The sequence below is a fragment of the Cetorhinus maximus genome, chromosome 2, assembly GCF_964194155.1.
Source record: "Cetorhinus maximus chromosome 2, sCetMax3.hap1.1, whole genome shotgun sequence".
NCBI classification, from domain to species: domain Eukaryota; kingdom Metazoa; phylum Chordata; class Chondrichthyes; order Lamniformes; family Cetorhinidae; genus Cetorhinus; species Cetorhinus maximus.
The window spans coordinates 11,955,559-11,983,478 of record NC_135880.1 but is presented as its reverse complement, the minus strand read 5'-3'; the positions used below and the strand labels follow the sequence as shown (position 1 = coordinate 11,983,478).

The 27,920-nt window shown below is 46.2% G+C and overlaps 1 protein-coding gene across 3 annotated transcripts in view; it reads right to left on the bottom strand.

Moving 5' to 3' along the window:
- Positions 1 to 27,494, bottom strand: part of hgfac (HGF activator) — a 91,815-nt gene extending 64,321 nt beyond the window's left edge. For 2 of the 3 annotated variants that reach the window (XM_078561206.1, XM_078561224.1), the window contains exons 1-4: positions 27,290 to 27,494; positions 24,024 to 24,120; positions 3,780 to 3,876; positions 820 to 893 (exon numbers count right to left, since the gene is read on the bottom strand). In XM_078561206.1, coding sequence (XP_078417332.1) covers positions 820 to 893; positions 3,780 to 3,876; positions 24,024 to 24,120; positions 27,290 to 27,352 — 331 coding nt within the window. In that variant the 5' untranslated portion in view covers positions 27,353 to 27,494. The remainder of the gene's footprint in view (positions 1 to 819; positions 894 to 3,779; positions 3,877 to 24,023; positions 24,121 to 27,289) is intronic. The other variant, XM_078561215.1, reaches the window with a different exon arrangement.
- Between the last annotated feature and the right edge of the window lie 426 nt (positions 27,495 to 27,920).

Here is a 27,920-nt window from a genome sequence, read left to right as displayed (position 1 = left end):
TTTCTGCGTATTGATTCTTGTATCACTTTCCGGTTGTGCTTTGAAATGGTGACCTTTCTTTTTATTCATTCTCAGGATATGGGCGTTGGTAGCAAGGCTGGCATTTGTTTGTTTTTTTAACCCATCCCTGGTTGCCCCGGGAAGTTAGTGGCGGGACCTTCTTCCTGAAGTGTTGCAGTGGTGCGGTTTTATCCATTTGCTGGATTGGAGTTAAGAGCCGACCATATTGGTGTAGGACTGGGGTCACATGTAGGCCAGGCTGGGTAAGCACGGAGGATTTCCTTCCCTGAAGAATATTAGTGAACCAGTGGAGTTTTTAACAACAATCTGACAGCTTCATATTTAAATTAAATTTAAACTCTCGTGGTGTGATTTGGATGCATATTCCCATGGATTGCTAGCCCAGTAACATAACCACCACACTACCATGCCTCTTAATTTAAAAACTCGCTAGTCTAGGTTTACCCTGGCTAACTCAGTTAATAATTTAAGCATTCTGCTGAATATGTAACCATTCTCTTTCCAGATTGTAATTTTAAGGTTTCTTTAAACCAGCCCACACCTTGAAAATCTAAGGTCAATCTTATGGCTCTTCCCTCTGTCTTTCTAATTCAAATACAATTTATTTTTGGAGCAGAATCCAGAAAGAATTGCATTTGCGGTGGGGGGTGAGATGGGGGCGGGTGATGGAGGTTTCAGAGTGGGGGCAGTGAAAATGATAGTGTGACATAGACAGAAGTGAATCAATCGGCAGACCCTTTTACACCCTTTTCTTTTCTGTCGAGGTAATTTATTTTCAAACAAGCAAGGCAACTGTACCATGTGTTAATGGCTGGATCTCTTCACAATAGCCCCATCGTCTGTCCTTATCAACATTGGGAGTGGTGGCGCACCTGAAACAGAAATCGAAGTGTCAGGAACAAAAAAAGGTAGAAGGGTGTTGAGATGAGGTAGAATTTTAAAAACTTTTTTCAACTCGTTCAATCTTGGCATGTGATCATCACTGGCAAGGCCAGCACTTACTGCCTGTCTCTAATTCCCCCTCAGATTGTGGTGCTGAGCCCCCATCTTGAACTGTTGTCAACCATGTGGTGTAGGTACACACACAGTGCTGTTAGGAAAAGAGCTCCAGGATTTTGAGAGTGAAGGAACGGTGATATATTTCCAAGTCGGGGCGGTGTGTGAATTGGAGGGGAACCTGGAGGGTGTTCCCGTGTGTCCGCTGCCCTTGTCATTCTACGTGATAGAGGTTGCAAGCTTGGAAGGTGCTATCGAAGGAGGCTTAGCAAGCTGCTGCTGCAATGCATCTTGTAAATGGTACACATTGTTGCCACTGTGCGTCGGTGGTGGAGCAAGTGAATATCTAAGGTATGGGCTAAACTCTAAGAGTTGATTTCATTGAAATGTATAAGAACCTGGGCAGGCTTGACAGAGTAGGTACTGAGGGGTTATGTTTCACCCGGTTGGAGAGTCTAGAACTTGGAGGGGTATCAGGTTAAAGGGTCGATCATTTAGAACTGAGATGAGAAGGAATCTCTTCACTCAGAATCTTGTGAACCTTTGGAATTCTCAACCTTAGATGACCGTGCATCTTCAGCCACTGAGTACATTTAGGGCTGAGATTGCTAGATTCTGAGCACTGGGGATAGGATGGTAATGTGGAGCTTAGGTGGGAGATTAGCCAAGACCTCAACCAATATTGGGGCAGCCTTGAGGAACTGTATGGCCTACTCCAGTTCCAATTTTTTCTGCTCTTATTTTTTTTATTCATTCACGGGGTGTGGGCTTCGCTGGCTGGGCCAGCATTTATTGCCCATCCCTAGTTGCCTTTGAGAAGGTGGTGGTGAGCTGCCTTCTTGAACCCCTGCACACCATGTGGTGTAGGTACACCCACAGTGCTGTTAGTGCTCTTATGAGAGTTGCTTTCTGATTAATACAACATTGGGCTTCTCCATTGCAGGAGTGCTCTGCCTGAAGGCAGGCCCTTGGCTCATTGTCTGCTGATGCTTCAGCCTGAACTATCTTTCTTGGAAATTCTTGTCAGTGGTGGTTTGCCATTGCCTTCCACTCTCAGAGAGGGCGAGGGGGCAGGTCCCAAGTCTACTGCAGCTGGAACAGGAATCGAACCCACGCTGTTGGCATTGTTCTGTACCGCATATTTGCCAACTAGACAACTGAGCTAACCAGCTGGTTATACAGTGGGTCCTGAACAGTCCAATTGTGTGGACTCATCCACCACTGCCCCAGCCCAAATATGGCAGAGGGGTGAGGGTGAAGGGTAGGGTATGGGAAGGGGCAGTGGGAGGTTCCTTATTTTAAATATTCTTGGGGCCACTTTGGGCACATTCTCGGAATCAGCTGTCAACAGGATCCAAGCCAGTTGGTGAAGCCGAAACCAAGACACAGGAACTTTTCTTTACTGAGAGAGTTTATTGACTTGCTCAGCTACACAGCTCTCCTCCCACACAACCCAGTGTCCCAGCTGCCCCCTATCTATATGTGCTCAAAGGCAATTAATACCCATCACCTGTTTCCATTAACCCCAACAATGTAATTGATAAGACATTGACATCCACCACAGCAATTTGCCACTGGAACAGGCCCCCACAGCCCAAAGGTCTTTTGTCTGCAGCCTTTCCTCAAAGGAGATGCCACATCCTTAATCATCGCAACTTCTGTCTGTAGAGGAGCATAGCAAGACTCCAGCTGGGCCCCTGAGTAGGATTTCACTCCACTGTGCAACTTTACAATTCCAATCCCAACAACTCGCATTTATATAGCACCTTTGATATAGTAAAACATCCAAGGAGTGTCATCAGACAAACTTTGACACCGAGCCATCTGAGGGGAGACATATGAGGTAGGATGAACCAAATCTTGGTCAAAAAGGCAGGTTTTAATGAGTGTCTTGAAGGAAAAGAGAAGAATGGAGAGCTTTAGGGAGGGAAATCCAGAGCTTAGGGACCAGGCAGCTGAAAGCACAGCCACCAATGGTAGAGCGATTAAAATCAGGGATCTGTAAGAGGGCCAGAACTGGGGGAGCGCAAATATCCAGGAGGGTTTTGGGACTGGAGGAGATTACAGAGATAGAGGGGTGAGGCAATGGAAGGGTTTGAAAACAAGGATGAGAATTTTAAAATCAAAGACCGCTGGGTTGGTGCTAATGTAGGTCAGTGAACAAAGGGGTGATGGGTGAATGAGACTTGGTGGAAGTCAGGATACAGGTGGCACACCAACTCTCAGTGAATCTCAATCAGCCTGAAGACCCAGGAAACTGGACAGGGTGGATAGGGAGCAGCTGTTCCCCTTAGTTGAAGGGTCAGTCACAAGGGGACATAAGTTCAAGGTGAGGGGCAGGAGGTTTAGGGGGGGATGTGAGGGAAAACTCTTTTACCCAGAGGGCGGTGACGGTCTGGAATGTGCTGCCTGGGAGGGTGGTGGAGGTGGGTTGCCTCACATCCTTTAAAAAGTACCTGGATGAGAACTTGGCACATCATAACATTCAAGGCAATGGGCCAAGTGCTGGGAAATGGGATTAGGTAGGTAAGTCAGGTGTTTCTCACATGTCGGTGCAGACTCGATGGGCCGAAGGGCCTCTTCTGCACTGTGTGATTCTGTGATTCTGTGAAGGAGAGGATTAATTGGGCTGTGAAGTATCCCATGGTTAAACAGCCGGGCACAGACGTGAGAGGGTAGTCCAGTCCCGATTACCCTGGTCATTTTTTTTTGGAGGGGTTGAATGGACAAAGTCGGCGGGTAGAGCAGGAGGTTACACTCACCATTTTCTATTTGTAATTGTGTCCAGTATGCAGGTACGATGTAACTTGCCAGCAAATCGGAATGGGAACACGCAGAGCCACCCAATCTCTGTGAACACTGAAGAGATTAAACGAACATCAGGACAATAAAGAAATTCAAACGTTGCCGATCCCTGCAGTCTCCGTTACTCCCAGCTGGGCTCAGTCCGTGCCATTCTGTGGCTCTTACCCAAAGGTGTGGCCTTCGGGTGAAGGCAGCTTTTATGGTGATGCCGCATTTCACCCTGAGGTGTTGGCCTGATTAATGACACCACCCCAGCTCGGTCATAATACTCATCACTGTAACCGGGGTGGGGACACACACGCACGGGTTAACATCAATCCCTGGCCCACTCAGGGCATGACGCCAGTTAAAGTCATTGAATTTTACAGCGCAGAAGCAGGCCACTCAGCCTGTCATGCCGGTGCCAGCTCTTTGAAATGACTACCCAATTATCCCTGCTTTCTCCCTGCAATTGTGTCGCCTCTTCAATTATTTATCTGATTCTCTTTTGAAAGTTGTCATTGAATCCGTTTCCAACACCCTGTCAGACAGATCACAATGACTCGCTGCAGTAAAAATGTTTTCCCCTCTCACCTCCGGTTCTTTTGCCAACTATCTATTGAATGCCTCCATCAAATCTCCACTTAGCTGTGTCTGCTCCAAGGAGAACAATCCCAGTCTCTCCTCATAACTAAAGCTCCTCATCCAGGGCGCCATTCCGGTAAAAACAAAAAACTACTGCGGATGCTGGAAATCCAAAACAAAAACAGAATTACCTGGAAAAACTCAGCAGGTCTGGCAGCATCGGCGGAGAAGAAAAGAGTTAAATCCTGTCGGAGAGCAGAGCAATACTTCTTCAAGGTAGGCATTTCTTGGAGAGGAGTGGCAGTCAATTAAACACAGAGATAAAAACAAAAAACTACTGCGGATGCTGGAATTCCAGTAAGCCTCTTCCGTGCCCCATCTGAGTGTTTGACAGCATTCCAAACAGGATTTGTTATTAGTTCATCAGAGGTGGGAATCTCTGGCTCAGCCAGCATTTATCACCCGTCACTAATGGCATTCAGAGGGCATTTCTGTGGAGCAACATGGAGGCCAGGTAAGGATGGTAAGTTTCCTTCCCTAAGGGTAATAGACATTTAATTCCAGATTTTTATCAGATTCAAATACTACCATCTGCTATGGTGGGAGTTGAACCCCAGAGAATTACTCAAGTTCTCTGGGTCACCAGTCCAGTGACAATACCACTACACTACACTACACTACACCTCCTCCCCCTTTTAAGTAAGGTCATCCTGATGGAGGTCATTGTCTCACTGCCAGGAGCTTTATCTAGGCTCAGTCGCTGGCTGAGAAATGACGTGCCCTGAAGTCTCACTGGCACAGCGGCCTCATTTTCCCCTTCCAATGGATCTTCCTCCTCCCATCCCCTTCTACCCTCCCCCAGAGACAATGGCTCAATTCTGAGCTCACGTGCTTCACAATAGCATGTGGTCAATCTTCACGTCCAAGCCCAAGGGGTGAGGGGCTGCAATTTTCCACCCAACGTCCAGGTGTGCCCTTTGACCCTGCTCCAAATTCCAGTTACCTTCATTGTCGCTGGGTCAAAATCACAGGATCACAGTGCAGAAGAGACCCTTCAGCCCATCGAGTCTGCACTGACACGTGAGAAACACCTGACCTACCTACCCAATCCCATTTACCAGCACTTGGCTCATAGCCTTGAATGTTATGACGTGCCAAGTGCTCATCCAGGTACTTTTTAAAGGATGTGAGGCAACCCGCCTCCACCACCCTCCCAGGCAGTGCATTCCAGACCGTCACCACCCTCTGGGTAAAAAAGTTTTCCCTCACATCCCCCCCTAAACCTCCTGCCCCTCATCTTGAACTTGTGTCCCCTCGTGACTGACCCTTCAACTAAGGAGAACAGCTGCTCCCTATCCACCCTGTCCATGCCCCTCATACCTTGTACACCTCGATCAGGTCGCCCCTCAGTCTTCTCTGCTCCAACAAAAACAACCCAAGTCTATCTAACCTCTCTTCATAACTTAAATGTTTCATCCCAGGCAACATCCTGGTGAATCTCCTCTGCACCCCCTCCAGTGCAATCACATCCTTCCCATAATGTGGCGACCAGAACTGCACACAGTACTCCAGCTGTGGCCTCACCAATGTTCTATACAACTCCAACATGACCTCCCTACTTTTGTAATCTATGCCTCGATTGATAAAGGCAAGTGTCCCATATGCCTTTTTCACCACCCCACTAACATGCCCCTCCGCCTTCAGAGATCTATGGACACACACGCCAAGGTCGCTTTGTTCCTCAGAACTTCCTAGTGTCATGCCGTTCACTGAATACTTCCTTGTCAAATTACTCCTTCCAAAGTGTATCACCTCACACTTTTCAGGGTTAAATTCCATCTGCCACTTATCTGCCCATTTGACCATCCCATCTATATCTTCCTGTAGCCCAAGACACTCAACCTCACTGTTAACCACCCTGCCAATCTTTGTGTCATCAGCAAACTTACTAATCCTACCCCCCACATGGTCATCTATGTCATTTATATAAATGACAAATAATAGGGGACCCAGCACAGATCCCTGTGGTACACCACTGGACACTGGCTTCCAGTCACTAAAACATCCTTCTGTCATCACCCTCTGTCTCCTACAACTAAGCCAATTTTGAATCCACCTTATCAAATTACCCTGTATCCCATGTGCATTTGCCTTCTTTATAAGTCTCCCATGTGGGACCTTGTCAAAGGCTTTGCTGAAATCTATATAAACTACATCAACTACACTACCCTCATCTACACACCTGGTCACCTCCTCAAAAAATTCAATCAAATTTGTTAGCCATGAGCTCCCTCTGACAAAGCCATGCTGACTATCCCTGATCAAACCTTGCCCCTCCAAGTGGAGATAGATACTCTCCTTCAGAATTTTCTCCAATAGATTCCCTACCACTGACGTGAGATTCACTGGCCTGTAGTTCCCTGGCTTATCTCTACAACCCTTCTTAAATAGCGGAACCACATTAGCTGTTCTCCAGTCCTCTGGCCAGTGAGGAATTAAAAATTTGGGTCAGAGCCCCTGTGATCTCCGCCCTTGCCTCCCTCAGCAGCCTGGGACACAAATCATCTGGACCTGGAGATTTGTCCACTTTTAAGCCTGCCAACACCTCCAATACCTTGTCACTCCCTATATCAAAATGCTTAAGAACCTCGCAGCCCCTCTCCCTGAGTTCGATACCTTCATCCTCATTCTCTTGGGTGCAGATGGATGTGAAGTATTTGTTCAACACTCTAGCGATGTGCTCTGGCTCCACCCATAGATTGCCCCCTTGGTCCCTTATGGGCCCTACTCTTTCCCTGGTTATCCTCTTCCTATTGATATACTTATAGAATATCTTGGGATTTTCCCTACTTTTACTATCCAGAGCTTTCTCATATCCCCTCTTTGCTCTCCTAATTGCTTTCTTAAGCTCCACCCTGTACTGTCTGTACTCCACTAATGCCTCCGTTGATTTGCTTCCCTTGTACCTACTAAAAGCCTCTCTTTGCCTTCTCATCGTAACCTGAATATCTCTGGTCATCCATGGTTCTCTGGGCTTGTTACTCCTTCCTATCACCCTAGAGGGAACATGTTGAGCCTGTACCCTCCCCATTTCCTTTTTGAACGCCCCCCACTGCTCCTCTGTAGATTTCCCCACAAGTAATTGTTCCCAGTCTACCTTGGCATTCGCTGCTCCCGATGCGGTTTCCTCTACATTGGAGAGACCAAACGCTGACTGGGTGACCGCTTTGCGGAACACCTTCGGTCTGTCCGCATTACCCAGACCTCCCTGTCGCTTGCCATTTCAACACTCCACCCTGCTCTCATGCCCATATGTCCGTCCTTGGCCTGCTGCATTGTTCCAGTGAAACTCAACGCATACTGGAGGAACAGCACCTCATCTTCCGACTAGGCATTTTACAGCCTTCCGGACTGAATATTGAGTTCAACAATTTTAGATCATGAACTCTCTCCTCCATCCCCACTCCCTTTCCGATCCCCCCTTTTTCCAATAATTTATATAGATTTTTCTTTTCCCACCTATTTCCATTATTTTTAATTGTATTTCCATCCATTGTTTTATCTCTACCTTTTAGCCTATTTCGATCCCTTCCCCCCACCCCACCCCCACTAGGACTATCTGTACCTTGCTTGTCCTTAATGTCACCTATTAGCACATTCCTTAGATAATATCACCACCTTCAACAACTCTTTGTCCTTTAGTCTGTGACATCTCTTGGTTATCTCTACCTATCACTGGCCCTCTATCCAGCTCTACCTGTCCCACCCCCTCTTAAACCAGCTTATATTTCACCTCTTTTCTATTTTTCCTTAGTTCTGTTGAAGAGTCATGCGGACTCGAAACGCTAACTGTATTCCTCTCTGCAGATGCTGTCAGACCTGCTGAGTTTTTCCAACTATTTTTGTTTTTACCTTGGCCAGATTCTGCCTTATTTTACTAAAATCCGCTCTCCCCCAATCCAAAACATTTTTTTGCAACTTGTCTATTTCTTTGTCCATAACAAGCTTAAACTGTACCATGTTGTGGTCGCTATCACTAAAATGCTCCCCCACCACCACCTCAGCCACCTGTCCAGCTTCATTCCCCAGAATTAGGTCCAGCACTGCGCCATCCCTTGTTGGACCCTCTACATAATTGACCTAAAAAGTTCTCCTGTACACATTTCAAGAAATCCACTCCATCCAAGCCCTTAACACTATGTCTATCCCAATTAATGTTGGGAAAGTTGAAATCACCTAATATAATTACCCTATTGTCATTGTTTTTACACACCCCCACAAATTGTGCACATATTTGCTCCTCAATTTCCCGCTGACTATCTGGGGGTCTATAATAAATACCTAACAATGTGGCTGCCCCTTTTTTATACCTAAGCTCGACCCACAAAGCTTCATTCGATGCCCCCTCCAAGATATCATCTCTCCTTACTGATCCCGGAACTCCCTTCCTAACAGCACTGTGGGTGTACCTACACCACATGGGCTGCAGCAGTTCAAGAAAGCAACTCACCACCACCTTCTCAAGGGCAACTAGGGATGGGCAATAAATGCTGGCCCAGCCAGCGACGTCCACATCCCATAAATAAATTTTAAAAAGATTACGGTCTGTGGTGAAGTGTGGGGGTAGAGGGGTTCTGGTGGCACAGGGGTGGTGATAGATGGAATTGACACCAGGACTGGTCACAGCTTAAGTGGCTCGTGTAGTGTTCAATTGTTATGTGTTTGATTATGTTAGTCTGCTAATTGATCAATGCTCACTGTGCTCGACTGGTTAAGATTGGATGTTGACTCAGATCAGTAAACGGACATTAGAAAAAGAGTTGGAATCTGCTCGAAACATGGTGGAGACATTTTTAAAAATTGTACACAACTCTGTAAATAAAGCTCCTGCTCACTTAGAAACTAGTGTCATCTCTACCTTGCTTTGAGGCAAATCAAATATATAAAAATACAACATCTGGGTTGAAGATGTGATGATGGATTCTCCCTTCGCTTCGATGGATGAGTGCTCCGCAAGAGATCAGTCCTTAGTGGTCTAGGTTGGTGTCATATGAACATAAGAATTAGAAGCAGGAGTAGGCCATTCAGCCCTTCAAGCCTGCTCCACCATTCAATGAGATCATAGAAACATAGAAACTAGGAGCAGGAGTAGGCCATTTGGCCCTTCGAGCCTGCTCCACCATTCAATATGATCATGGCTGATCATCCAACTCAATAGCCTGTTCCCACTTTCTCCCCATATCCTTTGATCCCTTTCGCCCCAAGAGCTATATCTAACTCCTTCTTGAAAACATACAATGTTTTGGCCTCAACTACTTTCTGTGGTAACGAATTCCACAGGCTCACAACTCTCTGGGTGAAGAAATTTCTCCTCATCTCAGTGGCTGATCTTCTATTTCAATTCACTTCTATTTTCCAGCACTGTCCCCATATCATTTGAAGTTTTTAATATGAGGAAATCTATCGATCTCCCTCCATCTTGAACATACTCAATGACTGAGCCTCCACAGCCCTCTGGGGGAGAGAATTCCAAAGAGTCACCACCCTTGGAGTGAAGAAATTCCTCCTCATCTCAGTCCTAATTGGCTGACCTCTTATTGTGAGACTGTGTCCCCTGCTTCTAGACCCCCCCAGCCAGGGGACACATCCTTCCTACATTCACCCTGTCGAGCCCTGTAAGAATTTTGTGTACTTCAACGAGATCACCTCTCATTATTCTAAACTCCAGAGAATAAAGGCCCAGTGTTTTTGATCTTTCCTCACAGGACAATCCCTCCATCTCAGGAATGAATTTAGTGAACCTCCATTGCAGTCCCTCTACGGCAAGTTTATCTTTCATTGGACCATAGAAAAGTTGCGGCACAGAAAGAGGCCATTCAGCCAATTGTGTCTGCACTGGCCAGAAAAGAAAAAATAGAAAAAAACTAGCTGCCCATTCTAATCCCACCTTGCAGCACCTGGCCTATAGCCTTGCAGGTTTCAGCACTTCAGGTGCAGATCCCAGGAACCTTTTAAATGAGTTCTGCCTCCACCACCGAACCAGGCAGTGAATTCCAAATACCCCCCGCCCTCTGGGTGAAGTTCTTCCTCACGTCCCTTCTAATCCTTCTCCCAATCACTTTAAATCTGTGCGCCCTGGTAATTGACCCCTCAGCTAGGGGAAACAAGTCTTTCCTGTCTACTCTGTCTAGGCCCCTCATAATTTTGTACACTTCAATTAGGTCACCCCCCTCAGCCTCCTCAGTTCCAAGGAAAACAACCCCAGCCTATCCAATCTTTCCTCAGAGCTACAATTTTCAAGCCCTGGGCAACATTCTTGTAAATCTCCTCTGCATCTCTCTCAGGAGCAATTATGTCCTTCCTGTAATGTGGTGACCAGAACTGTGCAGAAAATTCCAGCTGTGGCCTAACCAGCATTTTATACAGTTCCATCATTACATCCCTGCTTTTGTATTCAATACTTCGCCCAACAAAGGAAAGCATTCCGTTTGGTTTCTTTACCACCTTGTTCACCTATCCTGCCACCTTCAGGGACCTATGGACATGCCCTCCTAGGTCTCTCACCTCCTCAACCCCTCCCAATTTCCTCCCGTTTATTGTATATTCTCTAGCTTTGGATTGAATTCCATTTGCCACTTATCCGCCCACTGAACCAAACCATTGATGTTTTTCTGGGTACAACAACTCTCCTTTTCACTGTCAACTACACGGCCAATTTTTGTGTCATCTGCAAATTTCCCAATCATGCCTCCTACATTTAAGTCTAAATCATTAACATATACAATAAACAGCAAGAGCCCCAACACTGAGCCCTGTGGAACACCACTGGAAACCACTTTCCACTCACAAAAACATCCACCGACCACTACCCTTTGTTTCCTGTCACTGAGCCAATTTTGGATCCAACTCGCCACCTTCCCCCGTATCCCATGGGCTTTTATTTTTCTGGCCAGTCTGCATGTGGGACCTTGTCAAATGCCTTACTGGAATCCATGTAGACACCATCCACTGCACTACCCTCATCAATCCTCCTTGTTACTTCCTCAAAAAATTCGATCAAACTAGCAAGACACGGTCTTCCCCCAACAAAACCATGCTGACTAACCCTGATCAATCCATTCCTTTCCAAGGAACAGTTTATTCTGTCTCTCAGAATTGATTCTAATAATTTGTCCACCGCCTAAGTCAGACTGACCAACCTATAATTATTTGGCCTATCCCTCACGCCCTTTTTAAATAATGGTGCAATGTTCGCAGACCTCAAATCCTCCGGTACCTCGCCTGTATCGATTGAGGATTGGAAAATGATCCTAAGAGCATCCATTATTTTCTACCTGGCTTCCTTTACCAGCCTGGGGTACAATCCTTCCGGCCCTGGTGATTTATCTGCCTTCAACGATGTCAATCGCTCCAGTACTTCCTCTCTCACTATGCTTATTGTATCTAATATTTCACACTCCTCCTCTTTAACTAGAATGTCTGCATCATCCCTCTCCTTAGTAAAGACAGAGACAAAATGCTTATCGAGAACCCTACTACCCACATCTTCAGCATCAACGCACAAGTTACCATGTACATCTCTGATAGGCCCAACCTTTTCCTTCGTTATTCTCTTCTCTTAATGTACTGGTAAAACATATTTTGCGTTTTCTTTGATTTTATCTGCCAATGTTTCTTCGTTTTCTCTCTTTCCTTTCCTAATTTCTGTTTTTACTTCACCCCTGTACTTTCTATACTCCTCTAGGCTTTCTGCAGTATTAAGTCTTTTGTAACTGTCATAAGCTTTCTTTTTCTGCTTTATCTTACCCTGTATGCTCCTGGATAACCAGGGGACTCTAGCTTTGGCAGTATCGCCCTTTTGCTTTGCGGGGACACGTCTACACTGTACCCGTAGAATCTCGCTTTTGGAAGCCTCCCACTGATCTATCACTGATTTCCCTTCAAGTAGCTGTAATTAGTCCAATTTCGCCAGCTCACCTCTGAGCTTTGCAAGATTTGTCTTTCCCCAATTTAGGACTTTTACTCCTGTTCTGTCTTTATCATTTTCCATAATGATGCTAAATCTAACTGTATTATGGTCACTATCTCCGAAATGGTCCCCCACTGCTACTTCATCCATTTGCCCAGCTTCATTTCGTAAGATTAAATCTAGAATTGCGCCCCCTCTCATTGGACTTGTTATGTGCTGGCTGAAAAAGTTCTTTCGAATTCAGTTCAAGAATTTTGAGCCCTCGGTGCCCTTCACACTGTTCGTATCCCAATTCACATTAGGGTAGCTGAAGTCTCCAACTGCCCTATTGTTTTTGCACTCAGAAACCTGTTTACATATTTGCTCTTCTAACTCCTTCTCCCTATTTGGGGGTCTATAGTACACACCTAGGGCAGGATTTTGACCTTGACGTGCGGGCATGGTCAGCGTGCCCAGGAGCGGCAGGGAAACGGGTTGCTGCCCGTGATTGTCCCCCGACCGTGATTTGACGCTGGCTGACCAATCAATGGCCAGCCAGCGAGAACGGAGCGCTGGAACGCTAAGTGCTACCGGGGTGGGGCCGGGAAGAGGGCGAGCGCTGAAGTCAGGGTGGGCACAGAGGGGGCGTGGAAGGAAAGCGCCCAGAAGGCAGACAGCTGCCTCAGGGAGCTAATGAATTTAAAATCAACGAAAACATAATGTAAAATCCAGAAACAGTGTCCATACAGCAGAACGAGTCACCTCAACATACGAATGTTGAAAATTATGCCCCCACATCTTTTTATATTTCTTCGAATTAATCTCAGAAACCTCATCCCGCCCTTGGATGACGTTTCCTCAAAAATGCAACGGCCGCCTGGCCAATTTGCCCGCCCGCCAATCGTAAGGTTGCACGGGCAGCGAAAAATCCCCACCAATTGAAACTTTAATGGCCTTAATAGGCTTAATTGTTGGCAGGCACACTGCCAATTCTTGTGTGTGCCCGCCGACCAAAATATTGCACAAGTGCTCAATGACGTCTGGATGCTTGCCTGATGTCATCATGCACTATTTTAAGCTCCAGTGTGTTGGGTGTGTGCCAGTGAGCTGAGGTCGAAATCCTGCCCCTAGTATTTTTTTTTATTTGTTCATGGGATGGGGGTGTCACTGGCTAGGTCAGCATTTATTGTCCACTCCTAATTGCCCTTGAGAACTGAGTGGCTTGCTAGGCCATTTGAGAGTCAACCACATTGCTGTGGCTCTGGAATCACACATAGGCCAGACCAGGTAAGGACAGTAGGTTTCCTTCCCTAAAGGACATTAGTGAACCAGATGGGTTTTTATGACAATTAACAATGGTTTCATGGTCATCATTAGGCTTTTAATTCCAGATTTCATCAGCTGCTTTTGTGAGATTTGAACCTGGGTCCCTAGAGAATTACCCTGGGTCTTTGGATTACTAGTCCTGTGACAATACCACTATACCATCACCTCCCCCCAAAAGTAACAGTGTGGCTGCCCCCTTTTTTATTTCTGAGCTCAATCCATATGGCCTCATTTGATGCTTCATTTGGTATATCATCCATTCTCACAGCTCTAATTGATTCTTGAACCAATAATGCCTCACCCCCACCTTTTTTATCCCCCTCCCTATCATAGAGTCATAGAGTCATAGAAGTCTACAGCACAGAAAAAGGCCCTTCGGCCCATCGAGTCTGCGCCGGTCAGATAAGTATTTAACTATTCTAATCCCATTTTCCAGCACTAGGCCCATAGCCTTGTACGCCATGGCATCGCAAGTGCACATCCAAATACTTCTTAAATGTTATGAGGGTTTCTGCCTCTACCACCCTTTCAGGCAGTGAGTTCCAGATTCCCACCACCCTCTGGGTGAAAAAATTCTTCCTCACATCCCCTCTAAACCTCCTGCCCCTTAACTTAAATCTATGCCACCTGGTTATTGATCCCTCCACCAAGGGGAAAAGTTCCTTCCTGTCTACCCTATCTATGCCCCTCATAATTTTATACACCTCAATCATGTCCCCCCTCAATCTCCTCTGCTCCAAGGAAAATAACCCCAGTCTATCCAATCTCTCCTCATAACTAAAACTCTCCAGCCCAGGCAACATCCTGGTAAATCTCCTCTGCACTCTCTAGTGCAATCACATCCTTCCTATAATGTGGATTCCAGAACTGCACGCAATACTCTAACTGTGGTCTAACCAGCGTTTCATACAGTTCCAGCATAACCTCCCTGCGCTTATATTCTATGCCCCGGCCAATAAAGGCAAGTATCCCATATGCCTTTTTAACCATCTTATCTACCTGTCCCTTAAGGGACCGGTGGACATGCACACCAAGGTCGCTCTGATCCTTGGTACTTCCCAGGGTCCTACCATTCATCGTGTATTCCTGTGCCTTGTTTGTCTTGCTCTGCCTGAAAACTCTATATCCAGAGATGTGGAGCTGTCTTTTCTACCCATCCTTAAGTCAGGTTTCCATTATAGTGATGTTATCATGCTGCCATCTGTGCCTTCAACTCATCAGCTTTGTTTGCTCTACCGCTTGCATTTAAATAAATACCTTTTAATATTGCCAAATTCCTGTGCTGTAAACCTTTTAACCTTTGCTTCTTGGGTCTTTCAGAGTCACTCACTAATTTTCTGTCTCCTGCTCTCTGTTCTGTATTTGTCCTATCTGAATCTGCCCTCAGGTTCCCGTCCCCCTGCCAATTGGGTTTAAAACCTCCCCAACAACTCTAGCAAATCTCCCTGCAAGGCTATTCGTCCTGATCCTGTTCCAGTGTAGAGTGTCCGACTTGTACAGATCCCACCTTGCGGTCTCAATGCCCCGGTAATATGAATCCCTCCCTCCCTCACCATCTCTCCAACCATGCACTCATCTGGTGTATTCTCCCATTTCCATACTCACTAGCACACGACCTTGGAGGTAATCCGGAGATTACTACCTTTGAATTGCTGCTCGCTAATCTCTTTCCTAACTCCCTGAACTCAGCCTGCAGGACCTCATCCCTTTTTCAACCTATATCGTTGGTACCAACGTGGACCACGACCTCTGGCTGTGCACCCTCACCCTCCAGGATGCTCAGGAGCCAATCGGTGATATCGATGACCCTTGCACCAGGGAGACAACATACCATCCTGGAATCACGTCTGCCACCACAGAAGCGCCTGCCTGTTCCCCTGCCATTCCTCGAATTATTTATTTACTGCACCAAAATTGGAATTTAAGTAAACACAATCAAATGTGAAGTAACTCTCACTCTGTCCTCGTGCTGGTTATTGTTTCAAATCCCCGATTCTCGCTGGAACTCTTGCTCCGAAATGAGGCTGAAACTGCACACAATTCTCCAGGTTACCCGTTCCTCACAGTCAAAGAGAAGTGATGTGAGACCCACTGGTTGGTAGACATTGATCTTTGTTTAGAGTCAAACTCCATTATCTCTCTACATTGAGAAATATGTGGCATATTGAGGGAGGACATCTGTGTTGTTGCTGTGGGATGGACAGGGTTCACTCCTGCGGTCAACAGCAAAAGAGAAACACTGAGCTAGAGACTCCAACAGCAGGTGGGGAGGTTGCAGAACTGGGGATGGGGGGATGGTGTGGGGGGCGTGTGGAGGGACACACAGTGGCAGGAAATTTAACTCATTGAGTCTCCCCACTCTGTTGGAGGCAGCACTCTGGGAGACTCCAAGAGTCCTGGAGGTTTGGGAATCCCAGAAGGAACAAACAGTTCAGACCAGCACTCTTATTTCCCAGTCTTCTCTGGGTTTTTGTTGTTCCGGGGATGGACTTTCACTGGGTATTGGTAGATGGAGAGCAGGAATGTGAACTCTAGCTGAATCTCCTCACCTTACTCCAAAGATCCTGAGGTCATGTAGTGCACCTGCGCCATTTCCCAGGCAGAGATCAACTAACTGAGCACAGACTGAGGAGTAGTGCGTGCCTAGGCTGTTTAGCTTAGGTCTTTGGGGAGGATGAGGAGGCGTTTTGTGGGTGTAGTGCGTAGTGTCATTGCCTCTGAGCCAAAAGCTCTGGGCCTCACTCCAGGGGACTTGATGGCCAAGGAAGATGTATTCCTAACACAGCCAAACAGGTTGTTTATTAACCTGCAAATCCTTCCAACACACGCCAATGCCAGGTGGTGAGAGTGGGAGGTTCCTGGTCAGACATTAGAGAGAAAGAATGTTGGAGTCTCTACCATCCCTACCCTTCGTTCCAGACTACAACATATATGTAAAAGTGTGTGTTGCCACAGCAACTCGGACTCCCTGCGTGATCTCTAACACACCACCACCCACTGAGGCAACCAATAAGACCAGCAGAGGGAGCCCAGTGCTGCTTGTTGTCCGTCAGCGAGTGTGGGAGGCTGCTACATATACACAAACTTTCACCCGAAGCCCCTTGATTTCCAGCTTTCATTTTATTGCTGATTCTTTGACGTTTCCTGTCAGTTCAATGACATCATCACATCACTCGCCAAACAACATTACACAAAGTTTCCTCAGCAATTATCTGCATGGGTATCCATGACTCGCTTCTCACCAAGAACAGCTAATTTCTCATTCCCCTTCTCATTATTCACACTAATCCCACAGGAAAGCTCCCCCTCAGCTTTGAACTGGAATCGATGCCCAGGAGGAAAGCTGTCGACTAGGCAGTGATGCGCGTGTTCAAAGCTGCCAGCCCTTTCTCCCCACCCAAGATACAGTGGGATCCAGTGGTTAGAATTTCGTTGGGCTCTTACACTTATCCAGAGAAAGCCCTATCGATCTCAGACCTGAAAGCTCCCACTGTTCCAGCATCTACCTCCTTTTTAATTGCAGAGAGAGTTTCAGATTTCCAGATTTACTCCTTGTGTTGAAGAACTGCTCCCTGATATCACGCCGGAACAGCCTGGCTTAATGTTAAGATGGTGCCTCCTTTGTCCAAACTTGCCCGATTGATCAGACAGATTCTCTCTTTCTACCCTATCAACACCTTTAATCATTTTACACACTTTGATCAGATTACTAGTAAAACTAGGGCAGTAGAAAGGGCTTTAAACTAAATAGTGGGGGTGAGGGAAGACGTGATGAACAAAAGAGAGAGGAGGAGGTGAGAGAGCAGGAGAGCAAAAAGGGAAATGGTTATCAGAGTACAGCAGGAAGGGACAGAGCCGGACAAACTTAAGAGCGCAACAGCAGCTCTTAAGGCTAGAGATTGTAAAAATAATAAGACAGAATTAAAGACATTCTATCTGATTTCATGCAGCATTCACAACAAGGTAGATGAATTGTCGGCACAAATAGAAGTAAACAGATAATTGCCATTATGGTGACAAGGCTGCAGGGTGACCAAGGCTGGGAACTTAAAATTCAAGGGTACTCAGCATTTAGGAAAGATAGGCAAAAAAGAAAAGGAGGTGGGGTAGCACTGTTAATAAAGTATGGGGTCAGTACATTAGTGACAGATGATCTTAGATCGGAAAATCAAGATGTAGAATCAGTTTGGGTGGAGGTAAGAAACAGCAAGGGGCAGGAAATTTTGGTAGGAATTGTTTATAGGCCATTAAACAGTAGTGGTATGTAGGGCACCGTATAAATCAGGAAATTAGAGGTGCATGTAACATAGGTAGCACAGTAATCACGGGAGAGTTCAATCTATGTATAGACTGGGCAAACCTAATTAGCGCTAATGCTGAGGAGAATGAACTCCTGGAATGTATACACAATGATTTTCTTGAACAGTATGTTGAAGAACCAACTGGAGAACAGGCTACTTTAGATCTAGTATTGCGCAATGAGAAAGGGCTAATTAATAATCCTGTTGCAAATGAGCCTTTAGGGAAGAGTGATCATAATATGATGGAATTTTCCATTAAGTTTGAAAACGATGTAGTTCAATTCTAAACTAGGTTCTTTAATCTAAACAAAGGAAACTGTTAAAGTATAAGGAGCAAGTTGGCTGAGGTAGATCAGGCAACTACATTAAAAAGTATGATGGCAGACAGACAGTGGCTAACATTTAATTAATTAACACATGGTTTGCAAAAATCTATATTCCTTTGAGGCACAAAAAGCCAACAAGAAAAGTGACCCAACCATGGCTAACAAAACAGATTCCATTAGATCCATTAGATAAGCCTCTTAAGGAAGAGGCTTATAGAGTTGCCAAAAAAAACGTCATAAGCCTGAGGATTGGGAGCATTTTAAAATTCAGCAAAGGAGGACCAAGAAACCGATAAGGAAAAAGAAAATAGAATATGGAAGTAAACTGGCGAGGAACATAAAAATGGATTGTAAAACCTTCTCTTAGTATGTAAAAAGGAAGTGGCTAGTAAAGACAAATGTGGACCCCTTAAAGGCAGAGAATGGAGAATTTATAGCGGGGAATAAGGAAATGGTAGAGAAACTAAACAAATACTTTGGACAGAATTTTGTCCTTGGCGTGAGGGCTCGGTGGGAGCGGGCGGGGGCGGTCAGGAAGCTGCCCGCTGCCCGCTGCCCGCGATCAGCGCCGCACCGTGATTTCATGCTGACAGGCCTAACGCGAACTTCGCCCATGTGCGCGAGAGAGCACTTTGCTCTCCCTGAGGCACGGAGCTGCCTCAGGGAGATGAAGCGCTGTTCAAAAAAACTAACGAAGAAAATAAAAATGTCATGAAACATGTCCCCTCATGTGACTCTGTCACATGAGCAGGGACATGTTTTTAATTCAAGTGTAAAATTTTTATTTTATTTTTATTTGCTTTGGGGAACCTCATCCCGCCCGTGGATGAGGTTTCCTTAAAAAGTGCAAAGGCCTTTTTGTCTTTTCGCCTGCCCACCAACCAGAAGGTTGGACGGGCTGCGTAAATTTGAATTTAATGACTTTTTAATGGCCTTAATAGGCCTTTTAATTGTCAGTGGAAGCACCACAGACTCCAGCGGGCGCCTGCCGAATGAGATATCGCGGGACTACACAGTGACACTCGGCCAGGTTGGGCGTGCACCCACCCCCCCCAGCTAAAATTCTGGCCTTTGTGCCTGTCTTCACAGAGGAAGATACAAAAAGCCTCCCTGAAATATTGCGAAGCCAAGGGACTAGTGAGGTTGAGGACCTGAAAGAAATTAATATCAGTAAAGAAGTAATTCTGGAGAAATGGATGGAACTGAAAATCGCTAAGTCCCCTGGACCTGGCGATTTCCATTCCATATGAGCATTGAAAGAGGTGGCTGTAGTGGAAACATTAGTGATCATCTTCCAAAATTCCATAGATTCTGGAATGGTGCCTGCGGATTGGAAGGTGGCAAATATAATCCCACTTTTTAAGAAAGGAGGGAGAGAGAAAACAGGGAACTACAGGGACCTGTTAGCCTGACATCGGTGGTCGGAAAATGCTCGAATCTATTATGAAGGACGTGATAACTGGGCGCTTAGAAATTAGTGGTAGGATTGGGCAGAGTCAACAAGGGTTTATGAAAGGGAAACAATGTTGGACAAACCTGAGTATTGCTGAAAAAAGACACATGTCGAAGCTTTTCGTCTTGCACTCATCAGGACATTCACGCCAAATGTAAAGGGAACAACAATTAATACTTCATGAGACAAGAGTGCTGATTGTTTGGCGAGCAGACTTTGAATGGGTCTAAGGCTGCCACGTTCAGCCTTGAAAAGTGCCCAGTCTACCTCAGATTACCCTGGAAGGGTAAGGGCATCTCAAAAATTTCAGCATCAGGTGAAGTTAGCTGTTTTATGCTGCTACTAAGCAGTAGCAATACGAATGGTGTTCACCACTAACAAGATGTTCTCCCAATCACACAAATGAGTAATGTGATATATGAATTTCAGTGCCAGTGTGATACTAGGTGTTATGGCACAGCCGATGGTAAATGCTGAGTTGTTCAAATCCCAGAGGGAAACTTGAGACAACTGTCACAACTATTTTTGCAATTTGTATGTTTCGAAATGCAGGCTTTGAATTCAGCAGTAATAAGACCACCGAGTCTTATAGATTTTTACAAAACCAGATTAAACATTTATTAATAAGAGAAATGATTTTAAGCACATACAAATGTCTACAAATTACTACTGTAATAACTTCTAAATCCCCTAATCTCAGTTACACCGCCTTTAAGATAACAGTAAGACACATAGATTTTAAAAGATCCAGGCAAAGAAACTGAATAATCCAATTCAAAGTGAGTTTTCTTATCAGTTCGCTGTAGACAGCAGCTTGAGGTATAGGTGCTGAAGACTTTTCACACTTGTTAGATCTTGAAATGCCTGCCTTTACACACAGCCCTCTCTCCTTTATACATATTTTCTCCTTTGAATGCAAATTCACAATGTTTCACTATGTTTTTGGACTTTACCTATTTATCATAGTGCCAATTTTACCAGTAATACTTGGGAACAATAAACACACTGGCCAGAATTTTTCCATCGGCGAGTTGGGGGCGGGGCCCACGAGCCGACGCGAAAATGACACGGGACGACGTCGGGAGGAACCCCCGATGTCATCCCGCCCCATTTAAACATTCAGGAAGGCAGGTGGACAACAAAATCAGCTGTCCGCCCGCCGACCTGTCAATGGCCAATGCCTGGGCCAATCAGAGTCCTGGACTATCCTGGTTTGATTTTAAACAAAGATTGGCAGTTAAATGTCAGTCATCAGTTAACTGGCACAATCTCCATGGCAACACTTCTACCAATCAGAGTCCACTTGCCAAACAATCGGCATGCTCTTCTCATGAAGTATAAATTGTTGCTCCCTTTACATTTGGTATTCTTGTGAATGCCCTGATGAGTGCAAGGCAAAAAGCCCCAATATGTGTCTTTTTCAGCAATACTCAAGTTCTGTACTACTAAATGACTATTGGAGTATTTTGAACATTAATGAACAGGATACAAAAGGGGGAACCAGCGAATGTGGTGTATATGGATTTTCAGAAGGCCTTCAGTAAAGTTCCACACAAGAGGTTAGTAAGCAAAGTTAGAGCAGATGGGATTATGGGTAATATACTGGCATGGATTGAGAATTGGTTAACGGACAGAAAACAGAGAGTGGGGATAAAAGGATCACTCTCAGGTTGGCAGGCTGGGACTAGTGGGGTGGCGCAAGGATCAGTGCTTGGGCACCAGCTATCGACAATCTATATCAATGATTTGGATGTGGGGACCAAATATAATATTTCCAAGTTTGCTGATGACACAAAACTTGATGGGAATGTAAGTTGTGAGGAGGTTGCAAAGAGGCTTCAAGGGTATTCAAGTGGGAAGGAACGCGGCAAATGGAATATAATGTGGAAAAATGTTAACTTATTGACTTTGGTTGGAGAAACAGAACTGCAGGGCAGAATTTTACCTCCACGGGCGGGTGCGCACCCGACCCGATTGGGCGTAAGGTCGCACAAGGTGATGTTGGGCGAACGTCCCAACGTCATCAGCTCGGCGGGCACACACAAAAGTCGGAAGCACGCCCGCCAACAATTAAGAGGGCAATTAAGCCCATTAATGGCGCAATTGTCTCCAGTTTCTCGTGGCCCGTCCAACCTTACGGTGGGCGGATGGGCGAATCGGCCAGGCGGCCTTTACATTTTTCATCAAACCTCATCCAAGGGCGGGATGAAATCCCCGTTAGGAAATAAAATAAAAATAAATACCTGCGGACAGCACTTTTATGAGGTATATTTTCAGGTGCTTGATTGTGATGCATGAACATCTTTTTGCAGCTTTTTAAATCTTTATTATTAGGTGACTTTTCAGGCCTGCAGCTCCCTGAGGGATTCCTTCAGGGATTCTTTTGTAGCGCTCACCCATGCCCGCGGTGACATCATCGCCCACCTTCTTCCCACCCCCCACCGCTGAGCTTTTCAGCGCGCAATTCGCACTGGCTGGCCGTTAATCCAGCATGAAATCGTGGTCTGTTTCCAGGCCACTCCCGAGCCTGCCGATCATGCACGCCCGCCAAAGGTAAAATTCAGGCTGCAGAGTATTCCTTAAATGTGCAGGGATTGGGAAGTGTTGATGTCCAAAGGGACCTGGGTGTCCCTGTTAATAAGTCACTGAAAGCTAACATGCAGGTACAACATGTAAGCAGGACGGCAAATGGTGTGTTGGCCTCTATGGCAAGGGGATTTAAGTACAGGAGTAAGGACGTCTTGCTACAGTTGTCTTGAGCCTTGGTGAGACCGCACCTGGGAGTATTGTGTGCAGTTTTGGTCTCCTTGCCTAAGGAAGGATATATTGGCCATAGGCAGAGAGCAACGAAGGTTGGCCACCAGCCTGATCCCTGGGATGGCGGGATTGTCTTATCAGGAGGGGTTGAGGGAACAGGGCCTGTCTTCTCTCCAATTTAGAAGAATGAGAGGTGATCTCATTGAAGTGCACAAATTTCTTACAGGGCTCGAGGGTAGATGCAGGAAGGATGTTTCCCCCGGTTGGAGGGTCTAGAACCAGGGGACACAGTCTCAGAATAAGAGGCAGGCCATTTAAGACCGAGATGAAGGGCAATTTTTTTCACTCAAAGGGTGGTAAATATTTGGAATTCTCTACCCCAGGGGCTGTGGAGGCTCAGTTATTGAGTATGTTCAAAGCAGAGGTTGATAGGTTTTATGATACCGATGACATTAAAGGATACAAGGATAGAGCGGGAAGATGATGTTGAGGTAGAAGATCAGCTCACGACGTAGTTAAATGACAGAGCAGGCTTGAGGGGCCGAATGGCCTACTCCTGCTCCTATGTTCCCATGTTCCTACGTACCCCCTCAATCTTCTATATGCCAGGGAATACAAGGCCAGATTATGAAACATGCCTTTATAATTATTTGCATCATTCTGGGAGGAAAATAGGATCAGGAGGAGGCCATTTGGCCCTTCAAGCCTACTTCACCATTCAACTAGTTAATGGCTGATCTTTTACCTCAATGCCATTTTCCCACATTATCCCCGCACCCTTGGATATCTTAAATATCTAGAAACCTATCAATCTCAGTCTTGAACATACTCAATGACTGAGCCTCCACAGCTCTCTGGGGTAGAGAATTCCAAAGGTTCACCACCCTCTGAGAGAAGAAATTCCTCCTCATCTCAGTTCTAAATGGTCTACCGCTTATTCCGAGACTGTGTCCCCTGGTTCTAGACCCCCTTATCCAGAGGAAATATCCTTCCTGCATCTACCCTGTCGAGCCCTGCAAGAGTTTTGTACGCTTCAATGAGACCACCTTTCATTCTTCTAAACTCTGGAGAATACAGGTCTAGTCTCCTCAATCTCTCCTCAAGGACCAATCTCACCGTCCCAGGCTGGTGAACGTCTGCTGCACTCCCTCTATAGCAAGTAGGTTAAGAGGCCAAACCTGTACACAGTGCTCCAGGTGCGGTCTCACCAAGGTTCTACACAATTGCAGCAAGGCCGACCATTGCCTTCCTAATTGCTTGGTGCACCGACATGGCCAATGTTGCATCTCGTCCAAGGTTAATATAACTTTCCTGAGCTGCAGTGCCCAGCACTGAACCCGGTTCGACCAAAGCTCTGTACAACCGGATCATCATTTCCTCCCCTTTGCAAGGTAAAGCCCACCCCTCCCCGACTCCCCACTGTCCCAGCACACCAACACTACCCCCAGTCCCCCACCCCACCGCTGAAGACAGTGTACACCGTCACAGCGCAGTTAACTTTCAGAACGATGGCACTGGTCTTTTACCTCTGCGTGGATGTTGTAAGGGATGAGGTGGTTCTCGATGCTCATGCCCGCCTCTGGGGACCCCTAATTTGAAAGTCGATTCTGATCGCGAGGGAAACTGTGGATCCAAATACAGAAAGCATTAACTGTGGCGCTCCTTTTGTCATTAGGGCCTCCCATATTGGGCTGAATTTAATGGTGGCAGCGGTTGCCCCAGTGGTGGGCAGGAAAGCCAGGGGGAAACTCGGCCCGGGCCATTTCCAGAAGCAATCAACTGCCTGGTTTTGGGACACTGTCCCTTTAAGGGCAGAGATCCCGCCCTCAAGAGCTGCCGGCTCCTCAGAGGGCCAATGGGTCTTCAGTCTCAGCAGCGCCATCGGGAGCAGTGGCCAGTTCTGGGGCTGCAGGGCCAACACCATGGGGGATGCCCCAGAACCCAGCTAAGTGGGGCCGGGCTTGCTGGTGCCAGGCAGGCAGACACAGGCAGGCCCAGTCGTTAGGTGGGGGGTGGGAGGTCGTTGCCTTGGGTGGTGGGGGTGGGGTGGGGTGTGTTTCAGTGGGGGTTGCTCTTGCCTCCAGGGGGCCCCCCTGTGCACCACAGGGTCCCATGATCAGGAGGGCGACCCCGTCTCAAGCCCACAAGGAGCCAGCCAGCATTTACTGGATGGCTTCTCCATGTGGCCTAGAGATCACCCATCACCTTTAATTGGCCAATTGAGGGCCTCAGTTGGTCTCCAGGCAGGAAGGTTGTCCTCAACCTTCAAGAAGGCGACAGGCACTCTAACCCTGCCTCCTCCCGCTTACACCTGCCTCTCCACACTCCCTCCCACCTCCACTGCCTCCCCACCTCTCCCACTTCCCATCCCCCTACCGTGGGCTGGATTAAATTTCACCCATAAATGTTGTGAAGCTGTTCATTTACAAGACAGGCCTTACATTCCAACTGGTCTCTGCTATACTCCATGGGAGTGTCCTAGCACTCTAACTGAGTATTCCACCATGTCCACTTCTGTATCTTTCCAATCCCTTCTGTTAGAGTGTGTGTGTGTGTTAGAGTGTGTGAAAGTGTGTGTGTGTGAGTGTGTGTGTTTGTGTGTGAGAGAGATTATGTGTGTGACAGTGTGTATGAGTGAGAGCGTGAATGTGTGTGAGACAGAGTGTGTGTGTGTGTGTGTATGTGTGAGAGAGTGTGTGTGTGAGAGAATGTGTGTGAGAGAGTGTGAATCTGTGTGTGTGTGTGTGTGAGAGAAAGTGTGTGTGAGAAAGTGTGTGTGTGTGTGAGTGTGTGCATGTGTGAAAGTGTGTGTGTGAAAGTGTGTGTGAGAGAGTGTGAGAGTGTGTGTGTGCGTGTGAGAGTGTGTGTGTGAGAGTGTGTGTGTGAGAGTGTGAGTGTGTGTATGTGAGTGACTGTGTGTATGAGTGTGTATGTGAGAGAGAGTGTGTTTGTGTGTGAGAGAGATTATTTATGTGAGTGAGTGTATATGTGTGTGTGTGCGCGTGCCCCTCTCTGATTTAATTTGAATAATTAAAGTGCTCATTATAACTTCTCTATTGCAGATGACACAAAACCATGAACTGTGAGGTAAATAGTGTTAGACTTCAACAGGACCTAGATTGGCTAGAGGAATGAGTGGGCACAGTCTGGTAAGAATATTGAGGAAGGCCGTATAAAATAAAGGATACAATTCTAATGTGGATGCAGGAGCAGAGAGATCTTGGATATATTTGTACAAGTCATTGTAAAAGTGGTTAAAAAGGCATCAGGGATCCTAGATTTAATAAGCCAGGGTGATTATGACGGAACAAATGGCCTCCTTCTGTGCTGTAACCATACAATGGCTCTGTGATTCTATGGTTTTTGTAATTTCCCTGCAAATTTGTTGCTTTCCTATTAGTTGCCTGCCTATAAAACACACCCAGTGGTACAATGGTATCTCGATTGGTCCTTTACTCTAACCACATAAATTAATTTCTCCCTCATGAGCCTATCCAGCTTCCTCTTCAACGCATCTCTGCTATTCATCTCAACTACCCCTTCTAGTAGCAAGTTCCATATTTGCAGGTTGGCTGTACCAACTGAGCCATAACCAGGGATGAGTGGAGTTTATTTTCTAAAGTGACACAGCTTCACTAATATTGGATATGGCCATGCAGTTGGAGGTCTTGTGACACAGTGGGTAGCATCACTGCCTCTGAGCCAGGAGCCCTGGGTTTGAATCCCACCCCAGGACTTGATGGCCAAGGAAGATGCGTTCATAATGTGGCCATAATGTATCAACCTGAAAATCTTTCCAAAACGCGGCAGTGGCAGGTGTCAGGTGGTGAGAATGGGAGAGATTCCTGGTCAGCCGTGTGATGGAAAGAACGCTAGAGCCTCTACACATCATTCCTGACTACAACGTGCACGTTGCCACAGCAACTGAGATTCCATGGTGGTGGGTGGCTGGCTCTGGCTGGCTGGTGTGGATCTGACTGGTGCCAACAGTACGGGGTTCGATCCTTGTTCTGCCTGGGGTGGGTTCGGGACCTGCCTCCTTGCCCTATCTATGGTGGAGGTTGCGGAGCTGTGCGTTGGACCAGCCTTTTGGGCAGAGAACTGAGGAAGAAGATTAGTTCTAACGTTACTGCAGAGATTGACTGAGTTCAAATCCCACCATGGAAGCTTGAGTTAAATTTTGCCATACACGAGGTGCCCATTCCTCCTTTCATTGCAGTGCTACATCAGCAATTCAGACCCCTTCCCAATCTTTTTCCTCATTCATTAATATTCCTGCAATTGATTCAGCTTCATCAGCCGCGTGTGATAATGTATTCCATACTCCAGCCTTGGCGTGAAAACAAATCTTCTCATCGCTCCCTAATACCAGTCCTAAAGCTATCTATTATTTCACAATCTTACACAATGCCAAACCCACAAACAACCTCTTTCAGTGTGACATCTATTCACTTGGATGGATGTTAAAGATCCCACAGCACTATTGGAAGGAGACCACCTGATGCTCTTAAGCCCTCAAACAACGTCGCTAAGAAAAGCAGGTGATCCAGCCGCTTCTTACGCTGTTGTTTCTGGGGTCTTGCTGTGTGAAAATTGGCTGCCAACACTTTTCCAACATTACAACAAGTACTAGACTTCGAAAAAGCGCTTCATTGGCTGTGAAGCGCTTTGGAATGTGCTGAGGCTGTGTGCAGGACGCTATACCAATACAAGATCTTTCTAAGGTACAGTCAATAGGGGCAGTAAAGATTGTTCCAGAAGCACTGTACCGAGAGAGTAAAGATGGACGTACCTGTCCCACAAATCCGCCTGCAAGGTAATACCAAGAAAGAATCACCGAATGATGTGTTAGCATGGCGTCCCGGACACATTCAAATCTCACTGATTTCTGTAACTCCGACACTCGGACAGAATCACATTAAGCGCCAACTCGATATCTGACCCAGAGGTCGGGCGGTTTGTTGAAAACCATTTGACCTGGTTACGATCCCAGTTCTAACAGAGGGGGAGACCTATAACCAGCACTGGCGTCTTTTCATTGATCATTAACTAAACAGTTACCAATCAACTGAAAGTAATAACAGAGTTTCAACATCAGAAATATCACACTGGCCTTTTCAGTAAAACAAACACCTGAATCAACAGGCAAAGAAGCTTCTGGAAGTCCCGTGGTTGACAGGTGACTCATTAACATCAACGAATCATGTTTATAAATTTGATTGGGAAGAATGTCCCAAAATGCTTCACAGAAATGATTGCTAAACTAAAGAAGAGATTAAAAAGTATCTAAAGCTTGCAAGGACTTCTAAACTACAAGAATTATAGGATGATGCAGTAATAGAAGGAGGCCATTCAGCCCATCATGTCTATGCCAGATCTTTGAAAGAGCTATCCGATTCATCTCACATCCCCTGCTCTTTCCC